Source organism: Dunckerocampus dactyliophorus, chromosome 21 (genome assembly GCF_027744805.1).
Source record: "Dunckerocampus dactyliophorus isolate RoL2022-P2 chromosome 21, RoL_Ddac_1.1, whole genome shotgun sequence".
NCBI lineage: Eukaryota > Metazoa > Chordata > Actinopteri > Syngnathiformes > Syngnathidae > Dunckerocampus > Dunckerocampus dactyliophorus.
Window position 1 is genome coordinate 14,517,155 of NC_072839.1, and position 26,396 is coordinate 14,543,550.

General features: G+C 44.7%; 1 protein-coding gene across 3 annotated transcripts; it reads left to right on the plus strand.

Annotated features, from left to right (window-relative positions):
• The first annotated feature begins 7,365 nt into the window (after window positions 1–7,365).
• Window positions 7,366–26,175, plus strand: LOC129174164 (enhancer of polycomb homolog 1-like). Of its 3 annotated transcripts, XM_054765839.1 has the most exons (15): window positions 7,366–7,747; window positions 8,177–8,285; window positions 14,605–14,764; window positions 14,961–15,106; window positions 15,253–15,459; window positions 15,557–15,705; window positions 18,229–18,373; window positions 18,842–19,000; window positions 19,091–19,180; window positions 19,275–19,423; window positions 21,703–22,127; window positions 23,508–23,686; window positions 23,824–23,965; window positions 24,085–24,439; window positions 24,528–26,175. In XM_054765839.1, exons 2-15 carry the CDS (start codon window positions 8,208–8,210, stop codon window positions 24,598–24,600), a joined length of 2,457 nt encoding a protein of 818 aa, XP_054621814.1. In that variant the 5' UTR covers window positions 7,366–7,747; window positions 8,177–8,207; the 3' UTR covers window positions 24,601–26,175. The 3 variants fall into 3 exon arrangements, with proteins under 3 accessions (XP_054621814.1, XP_054621811.1, XP_054621813.1); XM_054765836.1 differs by lacking the exons at window positions 7,366–7,747; window positions 8,177–8,285 and adding an exon at window positions 9,374–9,850; XM_054765838.1 differs by lacking the exons at window positions 7,366–7,747; window positions 8,177–8,285 and adding an exon at window positions 9,374–9,850 and having other exon boundaries at window positions 18,845–19,000.
• The last annotated feature ends 221 nt before the right edge of the window (window positions 26,176–26,396 follow it).

A 26,396-nucleotide genomic window follows, 5' to 3' on the forward strand; every position in this document is an offset into this window, starting at 1 on the left:
CTGCAAAAGCGGGGCGGAACAACTCCAAATTGAAAGCGTAAGCGTAAGTGTACATTCATTTCCAACAAAATTGCAATTGCAAAACCATGTGATCTAAACTACTCTCTAATTAGCGCAGCTGTGGCTGTAGGCAACCTCCTGATAATTTTTTTTTTATAAACGCCACAAGATTTGAAGTATCATGAGTGGTCAACATCCAGCAGCTTTATTTACCTCTGCATCCTCTTTAAAATGTTGCTACTCCACTATTGGTGTGAAACTCATGCATGTTATACTTGCCGTACTGTTTACAATGAACTCATCAGCGTTATTAATGCTAGGCGCAGCAGTGTACTCCTTACAGCTATTACAACATTGGTTCTGTTGCTGCTCTGACATTCAGTATACGTGTTGATAAATTACAGTGCGCTCCACAAGACGGCAGTAGCTGCATGTGAAGTATCATAAGCAGTCAGCATCCACTTGAAGTATCAAGAGTGGTCAACATCCAGCATTCATCTACCTCTACGCGCGCTTTAAAATGTTGCGAGCTAGAGTCATGCGTGTTACACTTTGCTGTACTTTTGTTTACTAGGAGGTATTCATGCTAAGTTGAGCAGTTTGCCACTTACCGCTATTGCAACATTGGTTCTGTTGCTGCTGTGTTGTTCAGTATGCCTCTTGATAAATTACAATCTGGTCCACAAGATGACAGTAGCCGCATTTGACGGAGCATGACTGATCAGCATCCAGCAGCTTTATACACCTCTGCTTGCACTTTAAAATGTTGCTACTCCACTGTAGAGTAGTGAACTCATCAGCTGTATTAATGCTAGGCTGAGCACTCCTTACCACGATTACAACATTGGTTCGATTGCTGCTGTGTTTTCTAGTATGCCAACCTGTTCATAAAAGACAATGTAGTCCACAAGATGGCTGTAGCTGCATTCAAAGTATCATAAGTGGTCAGCATTGAGCAGCTTTATATAGCGCTGCATGCGCTTTAAAAGTGTTGCTCCTCAGCTGTTGGTGCATGTTACGCTTGCTGTACAACGAGATATTAATGCTAAGCTGAGCAGTTTGCTTCTTACCGCTGTTACAACATTGGTTGTGGGGGCTGGAATGGAGAACGGGTGCGTCATGTGGTAGCGCCCTCAACAGGAAGTCATCGCTCCCAAGGGGTGGAAACGCCAGCTGAAAGAAGTCAGACAATAAGAGACACAAGGTAGCATCAGTACTGTATGCCGGTTTGTTTTGTGAGCGGCGTCTCACGGCAGGGACACTTTTCCAACCCTGGGAAGTAGAAGCTGAGAGCTGCTAAGCAAAGTAAGCTGCGAAACAAATAAAAGCAACGCGTGACTGACGTGAAATATTCCTGACAGGCTTTGGAAGAGAATTACCTTTCTTTGCTTTCGTCTCTGATCACTGACTGCATGAAGGTGTCATGTGATCTGCAACATTATGCAACGATTTACGTGGAGAAGAAGACAAACACACTGGAAGCGAGACGGCGCTTGAAAATCCCTTCATCTATTGTCTGCAGTGTTTTCTCCACATGACGCCCACCAAAAGAGTGTAAAGCAACCCGCGCTGCTTGCAGCCGTCCTTGTCTTACCTCACACACACGCACGCACACACACGCACACATACCTGGATGTCCAAGGAATCCATGTTGGCCCAGTGGAGAGTGATCCAATGGTGGCTGCTGGGTTGTGTCCTTGCACCTGGGATTTTCTGCATGGAGGCGTCATGGATTGATGCTGCTCAAAAAGTCCAATAAACGACATTAAACCTCCATCATGTGCAGCAATGGAACCACCTGGCCCGTGCAGAGAGGACCGTCTTTGTCCTTCTGGCTGGAAGGACGTAGCGGAACCTCTGGGGTCCTGCAGGGGATCAAAAGGACAGCAGCCCCTCCGCCCCGTGCTTCCCCTCCCTCAGTGTCACAGTGTTCCCACACCTGCTGACCCACTTCTTCATTGTACCTGACAGCGGTTCTGGTTCAGTTCACAGCATCATGGAGCTAAGCAGTGACTGGAAGACAAAGACCACAGAACCACTGATGTATCATTACAAATATGATGCTTATTTATGATAGATTATATATCATAATATTATTATTATAATAAAATATTAAGAGCGTAAACTCATAATATTAACAGAAAAAAATTGCATAAAGTTGAAATATATCATATCCATCCATCTTCTATGCCGCTTATCCTCACTAGGCTGGAGCCTATCCCAGCTAACTTTGGGCAAGAGGCGGGGTACACCCTGGGCTGGGCCAGTCAATCGCAGGGAAATTTAGAGTCTGCAATGAACCGAACATGTTTTTGGAATGTGGGAGGAAACCGGAGAAAACGCACGCATGCACAGGGAGAACATGCAAACTCCAAAAACAAAAAAAAGCATCACTACGATGACGATGAGTGAAAATATTATCGAATAAAATCATAATATTATGAGGAAAAACATGTACAAGATGTTTTCTTTTAAATAAAAAACACATCTCAACATAAGGTATCTACATCGGCTGGTTTCAAAAAATGTGAATGTGGCCCCCCCATCCTTTGATTTTTCAGTATGCAGACCTCAGTGGAAAAGGTTTGGACACCCCTGGTATATCAAAAAGTTTTTATTAAATTTTTAATAGGTTGTAATATATTGTAAGTAAATTATCAATTCTGTATACGACCTTGTAAATACGTTTTTTTAACATTATTAGAGCCCTCTAGAATCAAAAAGGGGTGAAAAGGACAATAAGTGTGAAATAACACCCCTATAGTCATGTTTGTACTGGTATTACCCAATACAGTAGACATAATAAGAGCTGGTGCAAATGCTGGTACCGGTAGGCCCCCGCCATGCCTGGCAACCAGAGCCCTGGTTTGTCTGGTTTGGTACATTGGCAGCACAAGAACACTTGAATGACGTTATACAGTTAGACTGGTCTGTGCCTCATCTTTTTCTTTACAAAAAAAATCGCCACTGTGTGCAGAACTTCCCCCCCAAGAGCACCCCAAGCGTCATTTAGGGCAGCGTCAATAAATCCTCCAACCCAAAAGCATCACTTGCTCTGCCACTTTGTGTGTGTATGTGTGTATGTGTGTGTGTGTGCGTGTGTGCGTGTGTGCGTGTGTGTGTGTGTTGCGTTGGAGTTGATCATGTTTATCCCGCGGAACAGGCTCGCCAGCGCGTGCTAAATTGATTCCCGTCCTGCAATCCCAGCTGAGAAATGGAGGTCCGGCCCGCTGAAGGCAGGAGTGGAAAAACAGAGATTTAAAGGTCACCGATGCACCGGCTCCCACTCACCAGGTTAAAGAGGCCGCGTGGCAGCCGCAAACCTGACGGGCGAGTCAAGTGAAGCCCTCATCTCTTCATCCCAATGGGGCTATCCAGCAGCTCGTGTGTGTGGTGACTTTGTACAGATCGACGCCATTGACGAGCTAAGACACTGTCGGGACACTTCATTAGGTACACCATCTAATGAGAGTTTGTTTGTTTGACGGGATTACCACTTAAAGGTCCCCTATTATGCAAAAGTGAAATTTGAACGGTGATCTAACAGTAATATGTGTTTAGGAGCCCCAAATCTGTCATCTCCCTCGCTTGTTTGCTCTACTTTTGAGAGATGGGGCACTTTTGAAGTTCCATGAAGGAGAAGCCGCCTTCCTCATACAGCATCTGACTTACTCCTAGCTAGAAATGAGGCTTTGCTACACACCCTAAAATAATACCTCGAGTTCTGCCATGTGTCTGTCAGAGGCAGCTGTGGGTTTGATCATTCTGGGTTTTTATTGCAAAGTAATGGCAATAAAATAAAGCCTAGTCTGTAACAGAGAAGTTAAATATTGTGACATTACATTCCCTTACAGCAACCAAATTCAATGCCAATGTAGCTGAATTTTTACCCACAGTTTTATAAAAAAAAAAAAAAAAGAAGAAGAAGAAGATAAGAAAAGAGCAGGCTTTGCTACACATTTTAAATGAAAGCTAACCATCCGTCAGGCAGCTGCAGATGTGGGAGTCAAGTGTTTCATCACGTTTTCATTCAGCGAATAAGCTAACCCAGCATGATGTTGCTCTTAAAATGCAAATGTAATGTTAGCACTTTAGCATCACATGGCTACGCTATGTCGCTAACATCTGTGTCCCCCCGGCCCACACCAGGAGGTGTGTTATGTTTATGTCATATATGTTGTCTATTACGTTGGACAAATGGCTCGATATTTGGGCAACACACTGTTATGGGAGCTCTGACACTCACTTAAAATGGCTGAAGAATACTACTGTGTAGGTTTTAGGCTGGGGGACAGTCCAAGAAAAACAAACTAGCGTGGATGCAGGAATTTTCTTTCCACTAACACGGCAAGATAAGAGATAACAACATCCGTCCTGAGACGGGAGCGTCCTTGAGACATAGGTCGTGTCCCCGCCTCCTCCCCATCCTGCCGGGGTTAACTGTCGCTCTGACCTCTAAGCTTGTCATGGGTTGCTGGTGCATCAGTGGACCATGAGGAAGGAGGAGGAGGAGGAGGAATGTGTGCATGGTAAAGTGCGCTCATATGGTGGTATTCACTGTGATTGGCTGATTGGTGGAGTGTTCTCATTCCATGGTTTGTACACTATGTACAGTGTGTGTGTGTGTGTGTGTGTGTGTGTGTGCCCCTGCTGTGTCAATTGCAAGGGAAGAAGTCGATGTCCTGCTGGGGTCCGCTCAGGTCGTCATGGAGACGGCACTCAAGGTGAAATGGCTTGGATGGTAACAATTTAGCAAATATGGCTAATTTCAGGTTACTCGGGAGGGGGCGAGGCAAGGCGTGTTTGTGTTTGAGTGCGCCTTGCTGAAAACATCACATTTTTTCACTTTTTCCAACATTTTTGGCTGGAACTTTTGCTGTCGATCCTTAAAAAAACAGCAAAGTGCTACAGTCACTTTGAGGTTCTCTGATTAGCATTTTTCCTTGACAGCCTTTAGAACAGCAGAGGGTTCTTGTCACGTAGAGGATCTTTGAGTAAGCCAGGCAGTGCTTAAAAACAGAAGCGTTTGCTTGTTATACAGAGGATCTTTGACTAGCGCTAGTGCTCGTCACTTAGAGGAGCTTTGAGTAGAATATTTGCTGTCGATTGTTAAAAACAGCGAAGTGCTACTGTCACGTAGAGGCTCTTTAATTCGCATTTTCGCTTTAGGTCCTTAAAAACATCAGAGGGTTCTTGTCTTACCAAGGATCAATGACTAACATTTTTTGCTGTCGATCCCTAAAAACAGCAACAACTTCCAATGATAGAGGATCTTTGATGAGCATTTGCTCAGTCATTCCTTAAAAACAGCAAAATACTACTGTCACATAGAGACTCTTTGACTAGAATTTTGCTTTCAATCCTTAAAAACAGCAAAAGGTTCTTGTCATGATGTGGATCTTTGATGAGCATTTTTTTTTCTTTAAAACAGCAGTGGGATCCTGTCATATAGAGGATCTTTGACTTGAGGTTTTGCAGCAGATTGTTAAAAACAGCAGAGTGCTCCTGTCAGTTGAGTTCCCATCATAATGATGCAACGGTTTGTTTTGTTTGGTTTCCATTTGGTTTTGAAAGGTTATTGATGTTGACAAGAAGGAGCAACCGATCCATTGGTTACCTCAACGCAGCCTTCCGATTATTGCCATCGGCCTCATGTTGTTGGGCGTGATTCTGTGGTTGCCATGGCGACAGCTCTCCAGCATCCTTGACCGCTGCACACACGCAAAGCTTCCAAGTTGGATCCGGAGTCGGAGGTGCAGAATAAATGCAACAGTCGTGACAGTGACGATAGTCACGTGACACGCTGTGACTACAAAAACAAATCTCTCAGAGCACGTTAGCCCAAACGGTGATGCGAGCCGGTCGTTGCAGCCACGGGATCCAATTTTCAGGCGGCGTGCCCCGTGGTGATGCACATTGGAACGACGTCCTGCTTGTGTGCTCATCCCAGCGGTTGTCCCAACTTGTTTGGCGGGGTGGAAAACGGGTGTGGATGTGTGTCTTATAGTGTTTTGATATCTGTGTGTATCCTCCTTCTCCTCCCAAACTGCAGCAGCACAAAACATATTCATCATTTTCTCTCGGTAGGACTCTCGGATTGAAGCCAAAAAAAATGCCCATTGATAAAGCACTCTCGGGCTGATTACAGCATTGTAATGTAACTTTTGGCATGACAGGAATGCTGATTTGTGGCTCTCATGAGGGAAGAGAGACGCTGCATTGTGCATCGCAATGCTGCTGGAAGCCTGCTGGGCTTTACATGGCTCTCTACTGCCCCCTAGAGGATAAAGAACGACTTACAGAATTCCATTTAAAATGTACTATTTATTACAGATGATACTCTGACAGCACTATGAGAGTTCAGCTAAATATTACCTTCACTTTTTGCTTGCATTGCACAGATTTGCAACACAAGCAGGTTTTTGGGACCACACACGCGACAACGCAACATCCATTATATGATAATGTATAAGCAGTGCAATGATTATACTGTATATGATACTAGGCTTTGTAGGAAGTGCTAAGTAAGCACATACAAACATCAAAGTAATATTAATGCATGTTTTTCCCTTTGCATAGCCACATTGGAATTGTACAATCTCACATTCATCTAGAGAATATATCATTATCTTGTTTATCGTATACATTTTAAACATATTTTTTATTCAGACAAATCTATATCATATAGAGGCACTTTGGCAAGCGCGATTGTAGTACATTCAACATTCAACGGCAAAGCACTCCTGTCATATTCAGGATCTTCGAGGAGCCTGTCAGCTGTCCATTCTTAAAAACAGCAGAGCACATTTGGCCTCTCTCATAGGGGATCTTTAACCAGCATTTATCTGCAGAATCCTTCAAAACAACAGAGGGCTCCTGTTATATAAAGGATCTTTGACTATCTTTTTGCTGCAGAATCCTTAAACAGCAGAGCACCCTTTCATGTAGACAATCTATGACAACAGTTTTTTTAGCTGCAGAATTCTTAAATAAACAGTAGAGTTCGTGCCATATGCAGAGCATCTTTTACATTCATTTTTGGAGTAGATACTTAACAACAGCAAAGCGGTCGCGTCATATAAAGGATCTTTGACCAGCATTTTTGCTGTCGATTCTTAAAAACAGCTGAGCGCTCATGTTTTGTCAAGGATCTTCTCTTTGGTTATTATATGATTATTTTTATTTTTAAATAAATGTTTAAAATGCAAGTGCCTCTCTGATATGGAATTAGTACCGAATAATAAATAAATAAATATATTGTACTACATTATCATTATTGTTGCTTACAGAGAATGGGAGGGGTTGGTGAACAAGCGAGCTCGTGTTCGTTGTCACTCCTCCATTGTGATTGGTTGTCTTAACACGCCAATCACCATTCGCCTGCTAAGTGGTGTCTGGTGGTCAGTTTTGGATGTTTGTCGAAGTCGCCTCCGAAATACTTGGAAGTTTATCCCAGGATTGATAATATCCTTCTTTTTTACGGAAAACCGGCGGCGATCACCGTTGCATGGCCGTCAGCTGCTCGCACTTTGTAAAAATAGCAGAAAAATTGAGAGGAATTTCCTTCTCCGAGGCGTCCTGAAGGGGAGCTAACCACTGTTAGCATTGGGCTAGCAGTATGTCAGCAACAGGAAGAGCTGTCATCACCATCCTCCTACCCTGGGACATTGCTACAGGAGCGGGAATGTTGGCGACGGCTGAGCCGGGATTTGTGCTTGCGGCCGATATCGACGAGGAGAATCAAGAGGTTGGCGAGGGCAAGTTCGTTACGAGTTGGTGGAGTGGAGTGGGGAGTCTCCAAAGTGTTAGCTTGGCTGATGGTAATGGCGCAGGGTCAGGCTAGGCTAGCGTTAGCATCGCTAGCCTTGTGTAAACACATCTGTGTACGACAAGCTAGCTCCCAATAAATCCCATTTATGCTGTCTTATATTCGTTAATGTGTTTATTATTGCTCCTTTCACTCCACTGACAGTCGCAGTATACGATGTAAATAACAACATTAATTTGCAATAGCTTTGATTTGCATGGAACCACATCTCATTCTGTCCCATAGTATAAATCCAACCAAAGTACTGTTAATATAGTGAATACTAGGTCATAATAGAATACAATAGCTGCATGTGTGTGGTAGTAAATATTTGTTTTTGGGCATAGTAAATATGTGGTTTTCCTTAAGGTCCTTGAGGATGCCTCACAGATAGCAGAAGATGACTCCCAAATTGATGATGGTTTTCCTGCTACCCCCTCACATCAGGATGGTTCAGCAATGCCTACAAGAATTACAGGTTAAATGCATGGCTTATGTTTCTTTAATGCTTCTTTTTGGGCTTGCTGAGACCCCAAGCCTACATACTTGTATATACAGACATATATTCCTATGTAACAGGCCCAGTTTATTAGGCATCCAGAATTTAACATGACTAGAATAAAATAGTGGCACCAATGCATGCTCTAGTTGTAATAATCAGCCTGCTGATGTTTAAACACTTCCATGCTGTGCCATGAATAAAAAATGTGGTAGGATTCTTTTGTACTAACCTTTGCATGGCATCAATATAACATTTGTAGAGAGAAAAGTTCAACTTACCCCAGGGTGGCAATCTTTGCAAGACAATGTCAGCAGCTGGGATGTCAGTTGGATTCAAATATGTTGGTAGTGGGAACGATATAGAAAAAATTGTTTGAAGAACATTGTTTTATGCTGGTACCTGTTTTAGATGCAAGTAGATCATCAAGATGGAGCTTTTTAAGTGGTAGCCCACAGGACAAATTGGGGTCTTAAATGATCACAGCGGCCCCCTATTTCAGCTCAAAACTTGAGACTCCTATCAAATAGAGGATCTTTGACGAGCATTTTTGCTGTTGGTCATTAAAAACAACAGAGTGCTCATTTCATACATACAGTAGAAGTAGCATCTTTGACTGGCGTTTTTGCAGTTGATCCTTAAAAACAGCAGAGTACTTTTGTCATATCGGGGATCTTCGAGTAGGATTTATGCTTTAAAAAAAAAAACAGCAGAGCCCTCCCGTCAATTAAATCTGTGACAGGCGTAAACATGTTTCTGACCAGTTTTGCAGAATGGCAGTGGTATTGTTTCAAGCTCTAAAGTGCTTCTTTCTTAATTTATGACTTTATTCATGATTATCTTTTAAATTTGGTAAGGTTTTAAGGACAGCCTCTCTTTGACATGACATACAAAACAATATTAATAGTGAAAAACGAAGTCCAGCTCTGGGCATTGGAGAAACAATTCCGTTTTCCTGGCATATTAAAATAATTTCCCATCCTAGAAAAAGTTGAGGCCACCCCCAACCCCTTCTGTCTTCGGACCCCACGGTTCTGTCGAGCGCGCAGGCGTGCCAAGCTGCGTGGGAATGGCTGTTGGTGCGATGGAGGGGGTTGGGCCGTGCGGAGCGAGCGGAGCGCTACATGAGTTTGTAATGTCCGCCATGTTGGCCATGGCGCATTGAACCGGGGAGGGAGAGCGGAGCGCCAGAGCCACAGCGACCGACAGAGAGCGACCGAGACGCGGGCCTGCCCGGGCGCTGCTCGCGCTGCTACGGACCCGAGCTTAAGCCTCGATCGAGCCGCTCATTCCAGGGGACCGTCCCGGATCCATCCATGAGAACTACAAGCGGAACTGCTGTTATTCCTCGCAGATCCACGAGCTTTATGCTGCGTCTTTTGATATAAAACATGAGTAAATTGTCGTTTCGGGCGCGGGCGCTGGATGCTAGCAAGCCCCTGCCCGTCTTCCGCTGCGAGGATCTACCGGACCTACACGAATATGCTTCTATCAACCGAGCGGTGCCGCAGATGCCCACCGGGATGGAAAAGGAGGAGGAATCGGTATGTTTTAACGACTGCTGGAGCCATGGCGGCTGGGGTTTTGGCGGTGTTTTTCCCAACCTGGCGGCAACCGCTACGCTGCCTGCGCAGGCTCGCTCAAAATGGCCACCATGTCTGCTCCGACGAGCACACGACGGATCCTAGCGAATTCGCCGCGGAACGACGCCGCTCCAAGGCGGGTGTCACAGGCGGGGGCTTTATAAACCACACGCCGTTCTTTGGTCGTGTAGTGCCCGATAGTTTTGCCAGAATATGCGGGGGGTAGCACAAAGAAGTCACGTGACGTGGATCTCTTCCACCATTTTGTTGATTTTCTCCCGGCGAGGAGGCCTCGGACGCGGTGCACCGTGCCTGTGCGGAGGCCAGGGGGAGACGCTGAGCCTCCGCCGGCTTTGACAACCGGCATCCGCGTGTTGACAGCTCTCGGGCGGCCATGTGGGCTGCACTTTGTGGCATTGGTGGTGTGTGGCCTCGTCGCCACTAGACAGATTACAACCAGGATTTACTATTTGTATTAGTAAGACTTTTTTTAGATTCAGAATTATGTGCTAACCATATGGCATTGTTTTACATAAGAGCAGGGTTGCTAAATTAATGTTTTTACCCATTTGAAGTATTTATTAGTTTTATTAGGCGTTAAATGTATATTTAATTCTGTTGACAACTTTGTGGCATGTTAATATAGCAGAAGTGGTTGGCTGTGCTTTGCCCTTGTGTGGTTAGTTATTTTTCTTTGTTTTCGTTAAGCTGCTTGGTTGCATTTGTTTTTTTATATACTGTAATAGCTCTGGTAGATGCAATCTTGGCTTTTATTCCTTTTTGTATGGTAAGTCAGAGGTTTTGAAAACGTGGGACAAGGCGCCGGAAGTCTTCTGGGGAGGTGCAGCAGCTTGAGAAAAATAAGGAAACACATTTTGAAAACCTGCTTATTTTGGAAGGCAAAATTGATTTTTTTTTTTAGTTCTTGGGCTAAGAGTGAATAGAGTGTTCTGTCATACATAGGATGTCTTGCAGCAGATTCCTACAAACTCTTTTTAATTAGCAGTTTTGCAGCTGATCCTTAAAAACTCCATTACCAATGATTCACATTTATGCTTCATTTGTGTTGCAAGCGAGTGATTATTGCCAGGAGAAAACAGTTTTAGCATAGAAATGCATCATTTCTGGGTGCTCTGGTCCCTCAGCTCATCAGCAGGAGAGCCCATCTGTGATGCTGAACAGCAGACACAAACGTCAAGGAAAACACAGACCGGGAGGAGGCCAAGTCAGCAGAAACAGGCCTCCCTCGCCCCCGCACCTACGTTGTGGACCACAGCGGCATTACATAACAGAGTGACAAAGGAGATAAAGAGGTTTTACTACAGTGGCTTAGCTCCCTGACCCACATCCTGCCCCAGGGGGTCAGTGGAACGCGGGAACGGACTGACTGACCACATGCTGGCCAGCGGAGGAGCTCCCACTCGACTCAATAACAAACCCACATGGTCTTTTAATATGTGGCATGCATGCAGAGAAACGTATGTGCAGCTACATGCATAAAACTTAACTAAGTTACCAGTTTTATTGACCCTTTCGGTGTTAGCCTCATGTCCAGATCTGTCTTATATGTTCAGGAATGTTCATATGAGTCAACGCAGTCTTTAGAACGTCGTAGCATCTGAGTGTCATCATAAATTAATCCAGCCAGCATGAGCTGCAAACACCTGCTGAAGGCCACACTTTGGTATCCATGGCAACCTTTATTTTTCTTGGGAACATTTCAATCAGAGGAACGTGTGGTGCTGTGAAAAAGACGTCGTTTTTTTCCCCATCTCCATCTGACTGTTTTTCCAGCTCTGTGGCCCTGACGGAAAGTGAAGTGTGTTCCTGGAACATTTTGTTCGCACACGCCACGTTTGTTGGTGGTACACTTCCACTGCATTCAAGCTGATCTATTGGATCGGGGCTTGAGCGTTTTCAACAGATATTTATCTGAAGTATTGAGCTCCTGACACTTTCTTATGGGCCATTTGGTTTGCTTGCCTTGTCTTTTGTTGCAAGTTTCCAATAAGTGCAGCTACTTGTTATATCACATACAGAGCGTACACAGTGTGACTTAGATGTGCAGTGAGTCATAGTGTTGACATATTTACTCTCAACCAAAATATAAATGCAATTCGTTTGTTTTTGCTCGTGTTTTTCATTCGATGAACAAAAAGATCTAACATGTTTTCTAAGTACACACAAGGCATATTTCTCTCTAATATTGTTTACAAGTACAAGCACATATCCTTTGCAGAGATAATCCATTTCACAGGTGCAGCGTATCAAGATGCTAGACAGCATGATTAGTGCACACGGTGTGCCTTAGGCTGGCCACAACAAAAGGCCACTCCCAAAATATGCAGTTTTACTGTACGTAGGGGCAACAAAAAAAGTGTTGTTTATTTTTGTTGGTTGTAGATTCCACTAGGTTGTATTGGCGCTGTAGTCCATCTACTGCAGATTGCGTTTTTGCAGATAGAATGTTGATCAGTTTTGTTGGTGTTTCGAACTGTAATTGTCTTCAGTTTAGCCAATGAAACTGTGCTGTAAACCTGAAAAAAATCCAGAATGCGTGCGGCTCAATATCTAGGGTGTCTTCTGCTCTTTGCGCAGTCCGTGTTTTTCGTAGGCAGATGGTTGTTTTCTTCGGACACATGCTGTGTTCTTGAATACTCGCTCACAGCTCGGGTTCTGTTGCTGTGAAGCGGCGATCTTCGCACATGCGGTCGCATATTTGGCTGAGTGCTGACACGTTTCTCTGGCGTTATTTGTGCCACTTATTTTTTTTAATACGCCGTTGAACACTGACCCACATTTTTAGAATTCGGCCCAGAAAGGGGGGGAAAACGCAACTGGGAAAGTTTTCTAACGTGTCAAAACGAGTAGGAGCCCTGTTAGAATAGTTGTCAGAACAAGCAGTGACTGCGGAGGCCATCTGTTGCTAAGTATTACCATGGAGAGCCTGCCACACTGCAGGATGGGCATGATAATCAATGAATCGATTATTAAGAATGGGGGGGGAAAAAACAAGCTCCTTGCTGCGTCCACCTCCACCTTTTGTACAGCAGAACAAACACAGTGGTGTCACGAGGTGGAAAAATTATTTGTCATTGTTTGCCTTACCTGTCGGCTACAAATGTTGTTTGATTGTGTGATGAGCAATTTGAATGCTAAACTGGTACGTTAAAAACAGGAAGTGAACTGCTGAGACATAGAGGAAGGGGTAGGATTAAGCTCTGCTTCTTCCTACTCCTTTTCAGAGTTGTTCAATTGTCAGAGCTGCCAACTGACCCAGATTCTGGGGTAGACTTCTGGAAATGTTCCACTCTTGACATCCCGACTGAAGTTAAAAAGCTCCCTGGTTGTGATGTTGTGTGGATATAAAATACTTAAGTTTGTCAATCAAATTGAAAAAAGAAGAAATAAATATGGTGTGAATGTGTTAAGATTGCGATTGACGACCAAAAAAAAAATAACAGGCTATGTGCATCTCATTAGCATACAGCATCAATCACTCGCCATCTCAGCACCATCAGCAGGTGTGCTAACAGGATATGCAATTATACGTGATTACAGGGAAATGGCTTCCAAGAAGGAATATTACCACAAGTCCAAGCAGTTGCTTTGTAGCGTCTGTTTCCATAAAAAATGGGGGGCGAAACGGTTGTAACCACTTATCCTCCACTCTTATCTCGTTCTGAATCACATCTCATTTGGCGGTCCTCGACATGAATAATATGTTAACGAGGAGTGTCACAAGATCTCACGAGATTAAAATGTGGCAAGATTTTTCATTCCAAAAAACGTGTCTCGTGGACACTGGGATGATAATAAATATACAACTTAATCACACAATAAATGAAAATGAACTTGATCATTTTGCCAGCTTCACTACATTGCCATGTGCATGTGTGTCTGTTTTCTTCGTCTTACGCCTCCAAACTGGCAGGAAGAGGGGCTCATCTGTGCATTGGTTTCAGCACCTTGGCACGTTTGTTCCACAGAACAGCGCATGAATGGAGTGAGCCCTTTTGTCTGTCATACAGTCTTTGTCTCAGTGGATGGAGGCAGGGACCCCTAGCATACACACAGAGTGCAGAAGAGTGGTGTAGTAGAAATTAAATTAGTATATAAAATAATTCTGAAGAAAAAAAAATGTTTTTCATTGTACTTTTCTTTTAAAAGAAATGTTAAAAGCTTGTGTATCGTGTGGTCTCGTGATACCCCTAATGTCAACCGACAGCAGTGACAACGGGGCCGTACGGGCATGGCTCAATGGTAGCGGGGCAGCTAATATCTTTGCTGTCTGTGCCCGACTTTTAGCAACACAGCACGCACCTGTGGTTTCAACACATAGCTCTGACTGCGAGAAATAACAGAGGATGCGACAAAGTACTTCCACATAGTGGCCACGCTGGCCCTCCACTTTCAGATCACAGGAACGGTATGACGCACAATTTTTGTGGTTTTGAAACCACTAACCGGCCCATGCCTTATGCTGGCATAAGGACACCGCAAAAGCCAGATGCGAGACGAAGACTATCCAGAGCTTTTTCATGAATGATAACAGGCTGGCCTGTGAATGGAGTTCAAAACTTACTGGCTAACATTTTTGCGACAGATTCTGCTGGATTGCAAACACCAAATGTTGGCGGCACTGACTTGTGTAACTTTAAGCATCTGCAAAATGAAGTAACTGATTGCCGTTTCCCTCTCCTCCTGTCTTCCAGGAGCACCATCTCCAGCGGGCCATTTCAGCGCAGCAGGTCTACGGCGAGAAGCGGGACAACATGGTCATCCCTGTGCCGGAGGCCGAATGCAACATCACGCACTACGAGTCCCTGTACCCGGGGGATTTCAATATGCCAAAGCAGCTTATTCACATACAGCGTGAGTCACCCGCTATGCCGCGTGTATCATAAATATCAAAGTAGCCACTTTCATGGGGAGCTGACACGTTCCCTCAATGAGGATGTGTCTTATTTATTGACATGAGTGAAATTGGACCACTTGTGTAGCGTGAAGTAAAGCATCCGTTTTTGAGGCGCTCCCCAGTAACCAGCCGCTCCTCTTTTTCTCACCGCAGCTTTCAGTCTGGACACAGAGCAGCCAGACTACGACCTAGATTCAGGGGACGAGACTTTTGTGAATAAGCTGAAGAAGAAAATGGAAATCACGGCACTGCAGTTTGAGGGGATGATAGACCGCCTGGAGAAAGGCAGCGGGCAGCAGGTGAAGCTTTTGTCTTGTTTACTTGTGCTATATTGACGAACATCCATAATCAGAAAACAATCTTGTCGGAGTGGAAGCTGTTATCGCTGCAAAGGGGGGAGGCCAGAAACAGCTTTTGCATTTCAATTTTTTATGTTTCTCTGCAGTTCGTCAGTCTCCAGGAGGCCAAACTGCTGCTGAAGGAGGATGACGAGCTCATCAAGGAGGTTTTTGACTACTGGAGCCGAAAGAGGAAGGTGTGCAAGGGTGGCACCTTCATCCCCGTCGTCAAGCAGGAGAAGAGGGATGGCTCCAGCACCAGCGACCCATACGTGGCCTTTCGCAGACGGACGGAGAAGATGCAGACCAGGAAGGTAGGCTAGATGGATTAGATGGATACAGGAAGTCATGTACCGATATTTGCTGCCGTTACCTTGTCACGGTGACACATTCTTTTTCTCCTTTATTCAGAACCGCAAGAATGACGAGGCTTCGTACGAGAAGATGCTGAAACTTCGGCGGGACCTCAGTCGGGCTGTCACCATCCTGGAGATGATCAAGAGGAGGGAGAAAAGCAAGAGAGAACTGCTGCACCTCACGATGGAGATTGTAGAGAAGCGGTGAGAAGCGCTGTGTAGCAATTCTTTTCACACAAAAGCACTTTACATCCAGCTTACATTTGCTTGTTTGTTTTGGGTGACGTGGCGGACTTGCAGTGGCTTGATTGAGTTGGATTGGCAGTGTCTTAACAAATGACATGGTGACATCTCACTAGTCCTTAGTCTTTTAGGTGCTCCTCTTGACTTGTTTTTATTTCCTAACCTTGGCGCCCACTCGTTCCTCGTCCCCAAAGCACGACGTCCAAATGGAACACATTTCCTGCGAAACTAGCTGTCGCCAGCACCTTAACTTGGAGCCCCCTCCTTGAAGTCCCTATTTGATTTGTAGTGACATTTCAATTTCCTTTTGTTATTCCCGGGCCTGGCTTTCTGGCTGCTCGTCCACCAGTGCTGACATCCCCCCCCCCGCCTGCCAGCCCGTTCTGTTCTTTCTACGTGGCTTCCACGGTCCGCCCCATGATATTATGCTGATTTTTTTTTTGAGTGACCCAGGTGCAAAGCGGGCAGCACATCGTCTGAGTATTCCAATGCTATTTGTTATCTGCTGGTCTCCACTGGTGCTGGATTTATGAGGACTTGTCATCCCCAAGTTCTACTTTTTTCAAGGGTAGGGCTGGGCGATATGGACCAAAACTCATATCCTGATATATTCACATTGAATATCAATATACAATATATATCCCGATATCTGTTAAGCAAAGTAAGTTTAGACCAAATCAAAGTCAAATACTGTATGTGTGTCAATTTTGTTTTGTTAAAATAAATACTTAACATGATGTTTTTTGAAATTTCAAAGCGTCATGCAAGATGCACAAAAAAAGAAATCTTATCTAAAAATACCCTCCTAAATTAAGTAGGCCATTCTCTTTTTGAAATGAAGAACAGAAAAAGAATCTAAATATAAATAGAAAAATAAAGTCAAATGTAATTTTTTTTTCCCTAACAAACCTTTAGCTATGCTCAATCCTTAGTTAATAACAAAAGAACAAAATATGAAGGAGTGCCTGGTTTAAGAGGAAATTTAAAAATGTCAGCAACTCAGAAATACTTTGAAATTGAAATACTTTGAATTTTTTAGGTAAACCTTTTTAGACACAAGCACGTCCTTGTTTTGTGCCAGGAACACCAACCTGTCATGTGCATCAGGCTTAGCAACTGTCTAACGTCCTTGTACATTTGTGGTAGAGCTTGTCGTGCTAAATAATTGGCTGGCTGGACATCGTGAGTCCATCGTTTTCAGCAGGATTTTAAATCTGTTTTTTTGTTGCAGCGGCGACCATATCTTAGCAACCTCTTTATAATAGCACACCGTTTATGCTTTTCCTTTCATGAGGAACGCAACAGGAGCGCCGTGGCAAGTTTCAAGATGGTGAAAAAGTTTTTTTATGCTCTGAATTCGAAGTTCCTCTACATTACTGAGCTACCGCTTATTCCTTGCTGACTAATTCTTCCACCGCAGACGCTGTCGCTGAGCTTTGACTGGAGCCGCAGGGCTTCTGCTCCGCCCCCTTCCCTCCTCAGTGCAAATCCAGTCTATATCGATATCAACGATATGGTTGGTTTTGATATCGTGCTTCAAGTAAATATCCAGCCATCCATCCATTTTCTATACCGCTTCTCCTTAAAGTAAATATCAATATATATTTTTTTAAATCAATATTTTAAAATTATCGCCCAGCCCTACTTGAGGGTTTGTTAGAAACATGGTGCTTCAGCAATTAGAAATGACAAATCAGAAATAACAAATATGTAGGGGTGTCACGAGACGATGCACGAGATTGGGTCCACAAGAACGAGGCGAGATTTTAAGAAAAGCGCAATGAAAAAATATGACTGGACAAACAAACTTTTTTTTTTTTATTTAACAGAGTCATAAAACAATGAAGGTGCATTTTGAAATGTTTATTGTTGTATTGTTATGTTCCTACCACTGTCAAATCAATTCTGCATACAAGCTCGTTGGTGTTGATGGGCTCGCCTTGCTTATTAATTGCTCATTAACACGGGGACTGTGGCATTTGGCTTTGCAAGCATCTTTTTTTCTAATTTCTACATTACCTCGCATTGCTCCTCGCGAGACTCCACCCTTTTGCTTTGTGTATGCTAGCGGCACCGCCTCCCCCATAGAGACCTCCTCATGCCTGTTTGAAGGCGAGAGATGAGAAAAACAGACATGCGCACACAGGGCAATATATGGAGCCGGGCAAAATGATCAAATTCATTTTAATTTATCATACGATTATCATGCGATTATCATGCAAATTTTTTTATGAGCACGAGACAGTTTTTTTTTCCTGAATGAGAAATTTTGTCACGTTTTAATCTTGCAAAATGTGCATTATTTGTGTTTTTGTTAGTTTTTGGTCCTGACCCAAGTACCAAACCACAAGGGCAAAGCTAATATGTTGGAAAGTGTTTAAAAATCAATGTTAAGTGCTTGAGCTTTTCCCGGTGAGAGCGATGTGATTGTTTGTGTAATAAGATGGCATTTCATTTAAAAATCCTTTTTATTTCTCGCAAAAGAAACACAATGCCTGACTTTGGCAGCGAGGTGATGGCAGAGGCGCTGGCCCAGCAGGCTCTGGTGAAGCCCATCTACACCATCCCCATCATTCCCAGTGCCAACCAGTACCGACACCAGGACCACTTGGACATGGACTACAAGAAGGTGTGTGGACCTAAAGTATCAAGCTTGGAAAGCGTTCATTTTGTAACACCTCATTACACAGCTTTATTGTTGCTCTCGTGCCATCGGTCGCCATTATGACTTAATTAGCTTGAGTGACCCAACAGCCCACCCCCACCAGTGTTCTTTTAACACCCACCTATCCAATGGAGAGAGCCCCCACCCCCCACCCCCACCCGGCATTCTCTGTTTTCTGTGTCTAACAGCTGAAAAGGCTCTGACTAATCCTTGTTGGAGTGTGTTCGGTCAGGGAGGGGTCGTCCCCCAACAGGGAAACGGGGTGGGGGATCTGGCCATCTGGCTCGACGGCAGCATCTGGCACGTGTTCCCATCTGCATATCAATGCCCCGTCGTTCTCACTTCTTGCCTGTGCAAAGACAACATCTCCATCTTTGAGATGCAGGGTAAACATTTCATCACTCGCCCCCTTTTCCGCTCTCTCTCCCCCAGCAGGACAAGATGGAGGTGGTGCGAACCAAAAGGAAATACGAAAAGAAACCCAAGATCCCCCCTCTGTCGGTGCCCCATCACACGGGACCTTCTGTGTTTAATCTTAAGGACCTCAACCAGTATGACTTCCCTAGCTCTGATGAAGAACCCTTCTCTCAGGTAATGACACGACATATAGTCACCATGCAAATACCGGAACATTTGCTTAGCTCAGCTCTTTGTTTACTGAAGTGTTTTTTCACTGCATAGATTAATTCAGGTTCCTCCGAGGCAGAGGAAGAGAACGATCCAGATGGCTGCTATGCGTTCAGGAGGAAAGCCGGCTGTCATTACTATGCCGTGAGTGCTTTCTCTCCCCCCTGCTTCTATTTTTACAGTCCAGAGCGCTCTGCCTGATGTAATTTTTATTTCCCACTTTGCCTCGGTGCTACAGTCCAATCCGGGCCAGAGTGGCAGCTGGCCGTGGGTAAGTCCGCTGGAGGGCGGGCTGGGTCACCCACGTTTCCGCTACTGTCTGACCTCGCTTAGCATGCCACGGTGCTGCATCGGTGTGGCTCGACGGCGCTTGGGCCGAGGCGGCAGGTGAGTGAAGAAGACGCCTAGTAATTTATCACATTGTTCAAGGTGTGGATTTGAGGGGAAAAGATGATGCAGACCTGATCAAAATCTTAAGACTAGTTGAAAAATTGCTAGAACTTGCATTTTGCACATTTGGATCTTAATGAGGTTTTGAGTAAGAGCTACAACATGCAATAGCAAGAAGAGGGAGTGAGACAAAAAACATTTGGAACTCGTCATTTAAACAAAACAAAAAAAAAACTGAAATATGTTGTTTATCACCTGATCAAAAGTTTAAGACCGCAGGCTATAAAAGCCAAAATCTGATTTAAAATTGTCATTTTCTGTCAGGCATTCACACTGTCATGCCCTCCTGATGGCTAAAGCTAAGAAGCTTTCTCTTTTTGAACGTGGTCGGATTGTTGAGCTGCATAAGGCCTCCCACAGCGTGCCATTGCTGCTGAGGTTGGGCGCAGTAAGACAGTCATTCTAAATTTTTTGAAAGATCCTGAGCATTATGGAACAAAAAAGCCAAGTTGTAGACCCAAAAAAATCACACCTGCGCTGACCTGGAAGATCCGATGGGCTGTCTATGAAGACACAGGGCGGTCTTCCACCCAAATTCAGGCCCTTACTGGTGCCGACTGCAGCGCAGTAATCATCAGACGGCATCTGATGATTACAAAAAGCTAATTCAAAGACCTCCTCTCCTTCAACCCCACAAAACTGCCCATTAAGACGTTGCCAGGGAGCATCAAACATGGGACATTGAAAGGTGGAAAAAAGTTGTATTCTCTGATGAGAAAAAAATGTAGCCTTGACGGTCCAGATGGCTTCCAACGCTACTGGCATGACAAGGAGATCCCATCTTAGATGTTTTCTACCTGGCACAGTGGAGGCGGGTCCATCATGATCTGGGGTGCTTTTTCATTCAGTGGAGCACTGGAGCTTCAGGTGGTGTGGGGCCGTCAAACGGCGGCTGCTTACGTGCAGATGTTGCAGCGGGCATCCCTCATGACTGAGGGCCCTCGTCTGTGTGGCAACACCTGAGTTTTTCAAAAGGACAACGCTGCACTTAACAATGCTCGCTTGACCAAGGACTTCTTCAAGGAGAATAACATCACTATTTTGGACCATCCTGCATGTTCCCCTCATTTAAATCCCATAGAGAACATTTGGGGATGGATGGCAAGGGAAGTTTATAAAAATGGCCATCAGTTCCAGACAGTTGATGCCCTTGGTGAAGCCATCTTCACCACTTGGAGTAATGTTCCCACTAGCCTCCTGGAAACACTTGCATCAAGCATGCCCAAACCAATTTTGAAGTGATTAACAAGAACGGTGGAGCTACTTGTTACTGAGTCCTACTGAGAACATTTTTTGTTCTGGTTTGGAGAGTTTTTTTGTTATTTTTTGAGCAATGGTCTTAAACTATTGATCAGCTGATAAACAGCCTATTTCAGTTTAATTGTTTTCAATAAATTACTTTTTCTTTCTTTTCTTGGGAGAATGAACAGAATAAGATTTTCATTGCATGGTATAACTGCTGTTTTACCATGCACATGACAATAAAACTCTCTTGAATCTTGAATCTTTTTCAAAGTGCTTTTTGTCTCACTCCCCCTTCTTGCTTTTGCATATTGTAGCTCTACTTAAAACCTCATTAAGATCCAAATGTGCAAAATGAAAATTCTAGCAATTTTTCAGCTGGCCTTAAGATTTTGATCAGGAGTGTATTTGATGCTAAATGAGCAGAGAAACAGTGCTGTGTGTCGGTTGCTGAGGGCCTTGCTGGCTGCTTACCAAGTATCTTTTGGCAAATAACATCAAGCTGGTTGCTAAAATGTTGAACACATTCCCCACCGTGGTTCTCACTGTGGCCTCAGGCCAGCACATCCTGCAGGTTTGGCTGCTGGCGCCCTAATTAGTCAGACGAGCGAATTATAAAAGCTGTTGGAGATGCTAACATGGTCAGCAGCAGTCCACTCCTCAGAGATGACTTGTTTTGATTCATGGAGCAGCAAAAAGCATTGTGTTTTGGAGAACACGTTTGTGTTTGTTGTGGTCTAAAGTCTTTGGTCCGTGTTGTGGTGGGCGGCTTGCAGCTATGGTGCTCTTTCACACAATATTTTAGAAGCTCTTCATAAAATATAACACATATTCCTATGCATTTTGGCCTCTTGTCCACAAGCATGTGTAGGTTTTTGTCAGTTATATAAGCAGCCTGTTCAGCTAGTAGAATGTCACAGTGGCAAACCACTTTGGTTCAGCGCTAACTTTTCTGTTTGTCGTGGTGGTTCCAGATTCTTGTTGGATCGAGCGCACGCGGACCTCGACAGCGTCGGCCGGAACCTGGACTCCGACCCAGAACCAGAATCGCTCACCTCGTCACTTCCAAGCTCTCCACTCCGCAACTCCAGTACCTCAGAAACCAATACCTCGGACCTGACTGGCTCTTCCCGCCCCGTCTCCTCTGCCTCCTCAGCATCACAACACCTGTTGTCGTCATCGTCACCCACCATGGTCGCGGACCTCGGCCGGATTCTTTTGAACATTAAATCTTGCCGCTGGAGACATTTTAGACCGCGGACACTATCCCGGCACCTTTTGGGTGGAGGAGACTCCCCTCTTAAAGGGTGTGGAGATTTCAGTCGGGCGGTGACGGGAGTTACTCGCACCCTGTCTGGAGGATCCTGCCTGCAGAACCGCATTTGCGCGCCTGTCAACTGTAAGTTTACTTTGCTGCTTCTAATCCACCAGCCTTTTCTCATCAACATCAACAACAACATTCTCTTTGGGGGACACTCTTGATATACTGATACAACTCTGGTACGGGAGTTCTGTTTGCTTTATTATTATTATTATTATTATTATTATTATTATTATTCTTATTGTTGTGGCATCTACAGATGCTATCAGAATGACTAGGAGGCGGTCTATAAACAATTGCTTTCTGGCTGTAACCATGCCAATGATTATCAGCAAATGTAGCTAGAAGAGTATCAGCGGTTGTAGCTGTCTCCACACATGTAGTGCCTCACACGCTCCTTTGCAGCTCCTCAGACAGTCGAACAACACAGAAGTCACGCATAACTTGCGAGTTGCTATGTTATCATTGTTGTTTTTGTCAGAGGCTGGAATAAACTCCGGCCGCACGGTGGTCCAGTGGTTAACATGCTGGTCACACAATCAGCAGATCTGGAAGATCTGGGTTTGAATCTCTGTTTGATTGTTCTCTTTGTGCGTGCGTGGGTTTTGTCCAGGTACTCCAGCTTTGTCCATAGGTGAACGTGAGTGTGAATGGTTTGTTTGTCTACATGTGCCCTGCGATTGGCTGGCAACCAGACCAGGGTGTTTGCCCAGTCTAGGGTGTTTGTTTTTGGCTGAAGTCAGCTGGGATAGGCTCGAGCAAATCCCTGAAACCCTAGTGAGGACAAGCAGCATAGGAAATGGATGGATGTGGAGGCTTGTAAGATATCATAGCCACCTGGATGTTTTGTGTTGTGTTAAGAGTTTGTGTGTGCGCACTGCTTTGCATGTGTAGAGACAGATTGTTTGCTGGTACTCCTTTGGCTACATTTGCTGTCAAAGTACAGACATGCCTCATGGATTGGAAATCTCTGCAGGTAATATCAGATTAGAATCATTCTAATTCATTAATTATGTCGGTATCAGAACCTGATACTGGACCAGATCGGCCCCATCCCTCGGTGTGATGTTATGGAAAAAAATAGTTTAACATTACAAGCCATCACACGAAGACCTACATTGGACTGCTTACCTAAGAGATATCAAAGTGGCCCACTCATCCTTCAATTTTTTTGACACTTATTTACATCCTTGTAGCAGTAACGTGAGGAAGGTTCAATTATTTATCACATTCTTGCTGTGGGTCAGTGAGATGCAGTCAATGTTATTCATTAATCTTGAGCTGGTGTATGAGCAGAAGCTTGCACTATTAATGACAGCAGCCGCTAAGTGTTGACACCGGCTCCATGCGGCAAGATGCAACGCAGTCTTGACATGGCGAAAAGGATGATAAGTTCATGTTTGGATGAAACCTGTCCACGTCCTGATTGTGACTGGCGTGGTCTTTGCCCTGCTGCAGTGTTGACGGTGGAGCAGTACCAGCAGCACCAAGAGCAGTTGGCCGTCATGCAGAAGCAGCAGCTGGAGCAGAGCCAACAGCAGCAGCAGCAGCCACCTCTGCAGCAGCAGCAGCAGCAGCAGCCGCCGCAGCAGCAAATGCAACACGCCAACAACTCCATGAGCGCCGCCAACCCGCTGGTAAGTCAGGTGTTTACTGTATATCCCGTCACGCTCGCAGTCTCCTGTTGTGACCTCACTCAGCCAGAAGAAAGCAGTACCTCGCTCGTACAAGCGCTGGTACAAACCAAAGCACTTAAAGTCCTTCCTCTGTTCAGATCCTGGTGTCCAAGACGTTGGACCAGGCCAGCGCCCAGTTCGCCGCCTCGGCTCTCGTCACCACTGACCAGCTGCTGGCCTTCAAGTCCAAAGAGGAGCTGGTGCTGGCGAGCGGCGTCAATGGCGTCCTGGGGAGCGCAGGTATTATTACGATGATCCCTATACTGGCTCACAACCACTAGAGGGCACGTGTGCATTGTGCTTGCTATGATATGCTGTGATGTATTAACCAGCATTATACATTTGTCTTCTGTTGACAGCTGTCTTCAAAGGTCTGCATTTGTCGAACGCCACCGCCCCACCCGTCGCCCCCGCTTTCCTCCAGCCCTCCCCCCAGCTGGCCACCCCTCCACCCGCCAATGTCGTGCCCGCCGTCTCGCTCTCCTCCGTCCCAGCACTCGGCCTCCTTGGGTGCAACGCCGCCGCCCCCGCCTCCACTCAGGTCATCATCGGGAACAATATCTGTCTGAGCGTTCCCTCTGCCCCCGGCCTGGCGGGGCGCCACCTGCCCCGCACCCTGGCCGGCGTGTCGCCCTCTGCCTTAAAACTGTCCACCGGCACCAACCTGCAGAAGCCCAAAGTGTCCGCAACGCCGTCCATGGACATGAACTCCAGGTGAAGTGGAGCTTGAAAGACCCCATGAGGCGCCCGCCATCCTGTTTTAATCATCTTGCTAACATTTGTAACGTGTTTGTGTTCCCAGGGAGAACCACGAGGAGGACAAGCCGTCTCTGAGCAGTTTAGCAGACAACACAGTGGCCATGGAAGTGACGTAGTAGCGGCCATGAAGGGGTGGAGTCTTTCTTTTTTTTTTTTTTTTTTTTTTTTTTTCTTTTTTAAGGTGCTGTGCATCGTAGCGTAGTCGGGGGATGCAAAAAAAAAAAAAAAGGGACTGCCAGGATGTGACAAGCGACTCATCCTTTTTAATGAAAAACTGTGTTTTGTTACCGTGGAAAGTGTAAATTATGAATATACGGCAAAAATGAATATGTGTACAGTAAAATATTTGTACATATTACTTGAAGAAAAAACTGTCCGTTTGTGATGTTTTGCACTTGGGAGTCAAAAGAGGGAGAAAAAAAGGTGTGTTGAGTGAGTGAGTTGTACAGAGAAGTTTTATCATGTGCATGGTGCGAGCTGCTGCTTTGATCTATTTATTATTGTGCCGTGTTTACACTTTTTTTTATTTGTACACTGTACCTTTTTTTGTTTGCTTCCTGTGCTCTTGTACACGTTAGCTAGCTGCAGACTCCTGGGTGTCTTTCTACAACAAATCAAGCGCCCTTTCTTGCCCCTGAAGGCAGGGGCGTCCTAACATTGTCCAGAGAGGGGGAGGCCATATGGCTAAGATGTTAAAAGCAATCCAGTGTAGGTAAACATATGTTAAGCTATCAAAACATCTCAGCAAATTTGTGTCATATCTAATCATAAATCTCAATCCTGAGCCGCACGTTGGACACCCTTGCCTTAGGGTCTTGAGGAAAGATGGCCGCCATTGGTTGGGGTGGGGGAGGCGTGAGACCTTTGACCGTTGTCGCAAATAATACGTAACAAAACAGGGATGAAGTCTCTTCCCAGAAGCCTTTGCTGCTTCCTATTAAAAGCACTATTTTTGTGATGTTTTTTTGTTTTTTGATACAGATGCTGCTTTTTGTATTTTGGGTTTTAAGGATTTGGTCCTTCATTTTCATGCAATTGGAGTCCCCTTTGTTTTTATTCTTTTTTTTTTTTTTTAAATCCCACCAACTTTTTATGTACAACAAAGTTATTTTTGTATTTTTTGTTTTGTTTTCTTGTGGTAAACTTGATTGTAAGCTTTTTAAATGTCATTGTTTGGTTGTGTATGGTGATAAGGGAGGCGGGAGAGCAGTACGTGTTGATCATTCCAGGTTTTAAAGAGGGAAAAAAATGCTAAATGACGAGGGTGGGGGGAGGGGACATGGAGGGATCGTGACCTTCTTACCCCATCACCCCATTTTTTTCCCCTCCCTTGTTTAATTTTTTTTCTTTTAAAAAAAGAATCTCCAGACGGCTGCAAGGCCAAAAACCACAAGTATTTTTGGGTGCCTTCCTTTTGGGGAAATGACATGTCCTCTCTTCTGTGAAGAGTCCGGCACAAAGGCAGCATTACTTAGTAGTGCTCGTGGTCTTTGTGGTGTATCCTTGAGGTTTACTCGTCCCACCTGGAGGCTGAAAAGATGAAAAAAAAAAAAAAGATGTGACGATTCTCACTAAAATAAGACAATAAAGCCCAGGGCATTAAATGTGACCTCCAATGACTTTCATGTTTGTTGTGTGGGTGTGTGTTGGTGTATAAATGTTGAGCAACAATATTAACAAAACTGATTTTACGCCTGCATTAATTGTGTGTTTTTTTTTTAATCACCATAGCTGCATCTCACTTATGGTACTAAAAACAGCATGAGCTCCACAGTTTGGGAACCCTCTCCAGCAAGTTGTAGTGATGTACAACACCTTTTCTTCGTTGCCAATCCAATACGGAGTAAAAATGAGGATGGTATCAGGAATACCAAGCTGATAACTTGTTAGTTTAAATAAGTACTTTGTTACA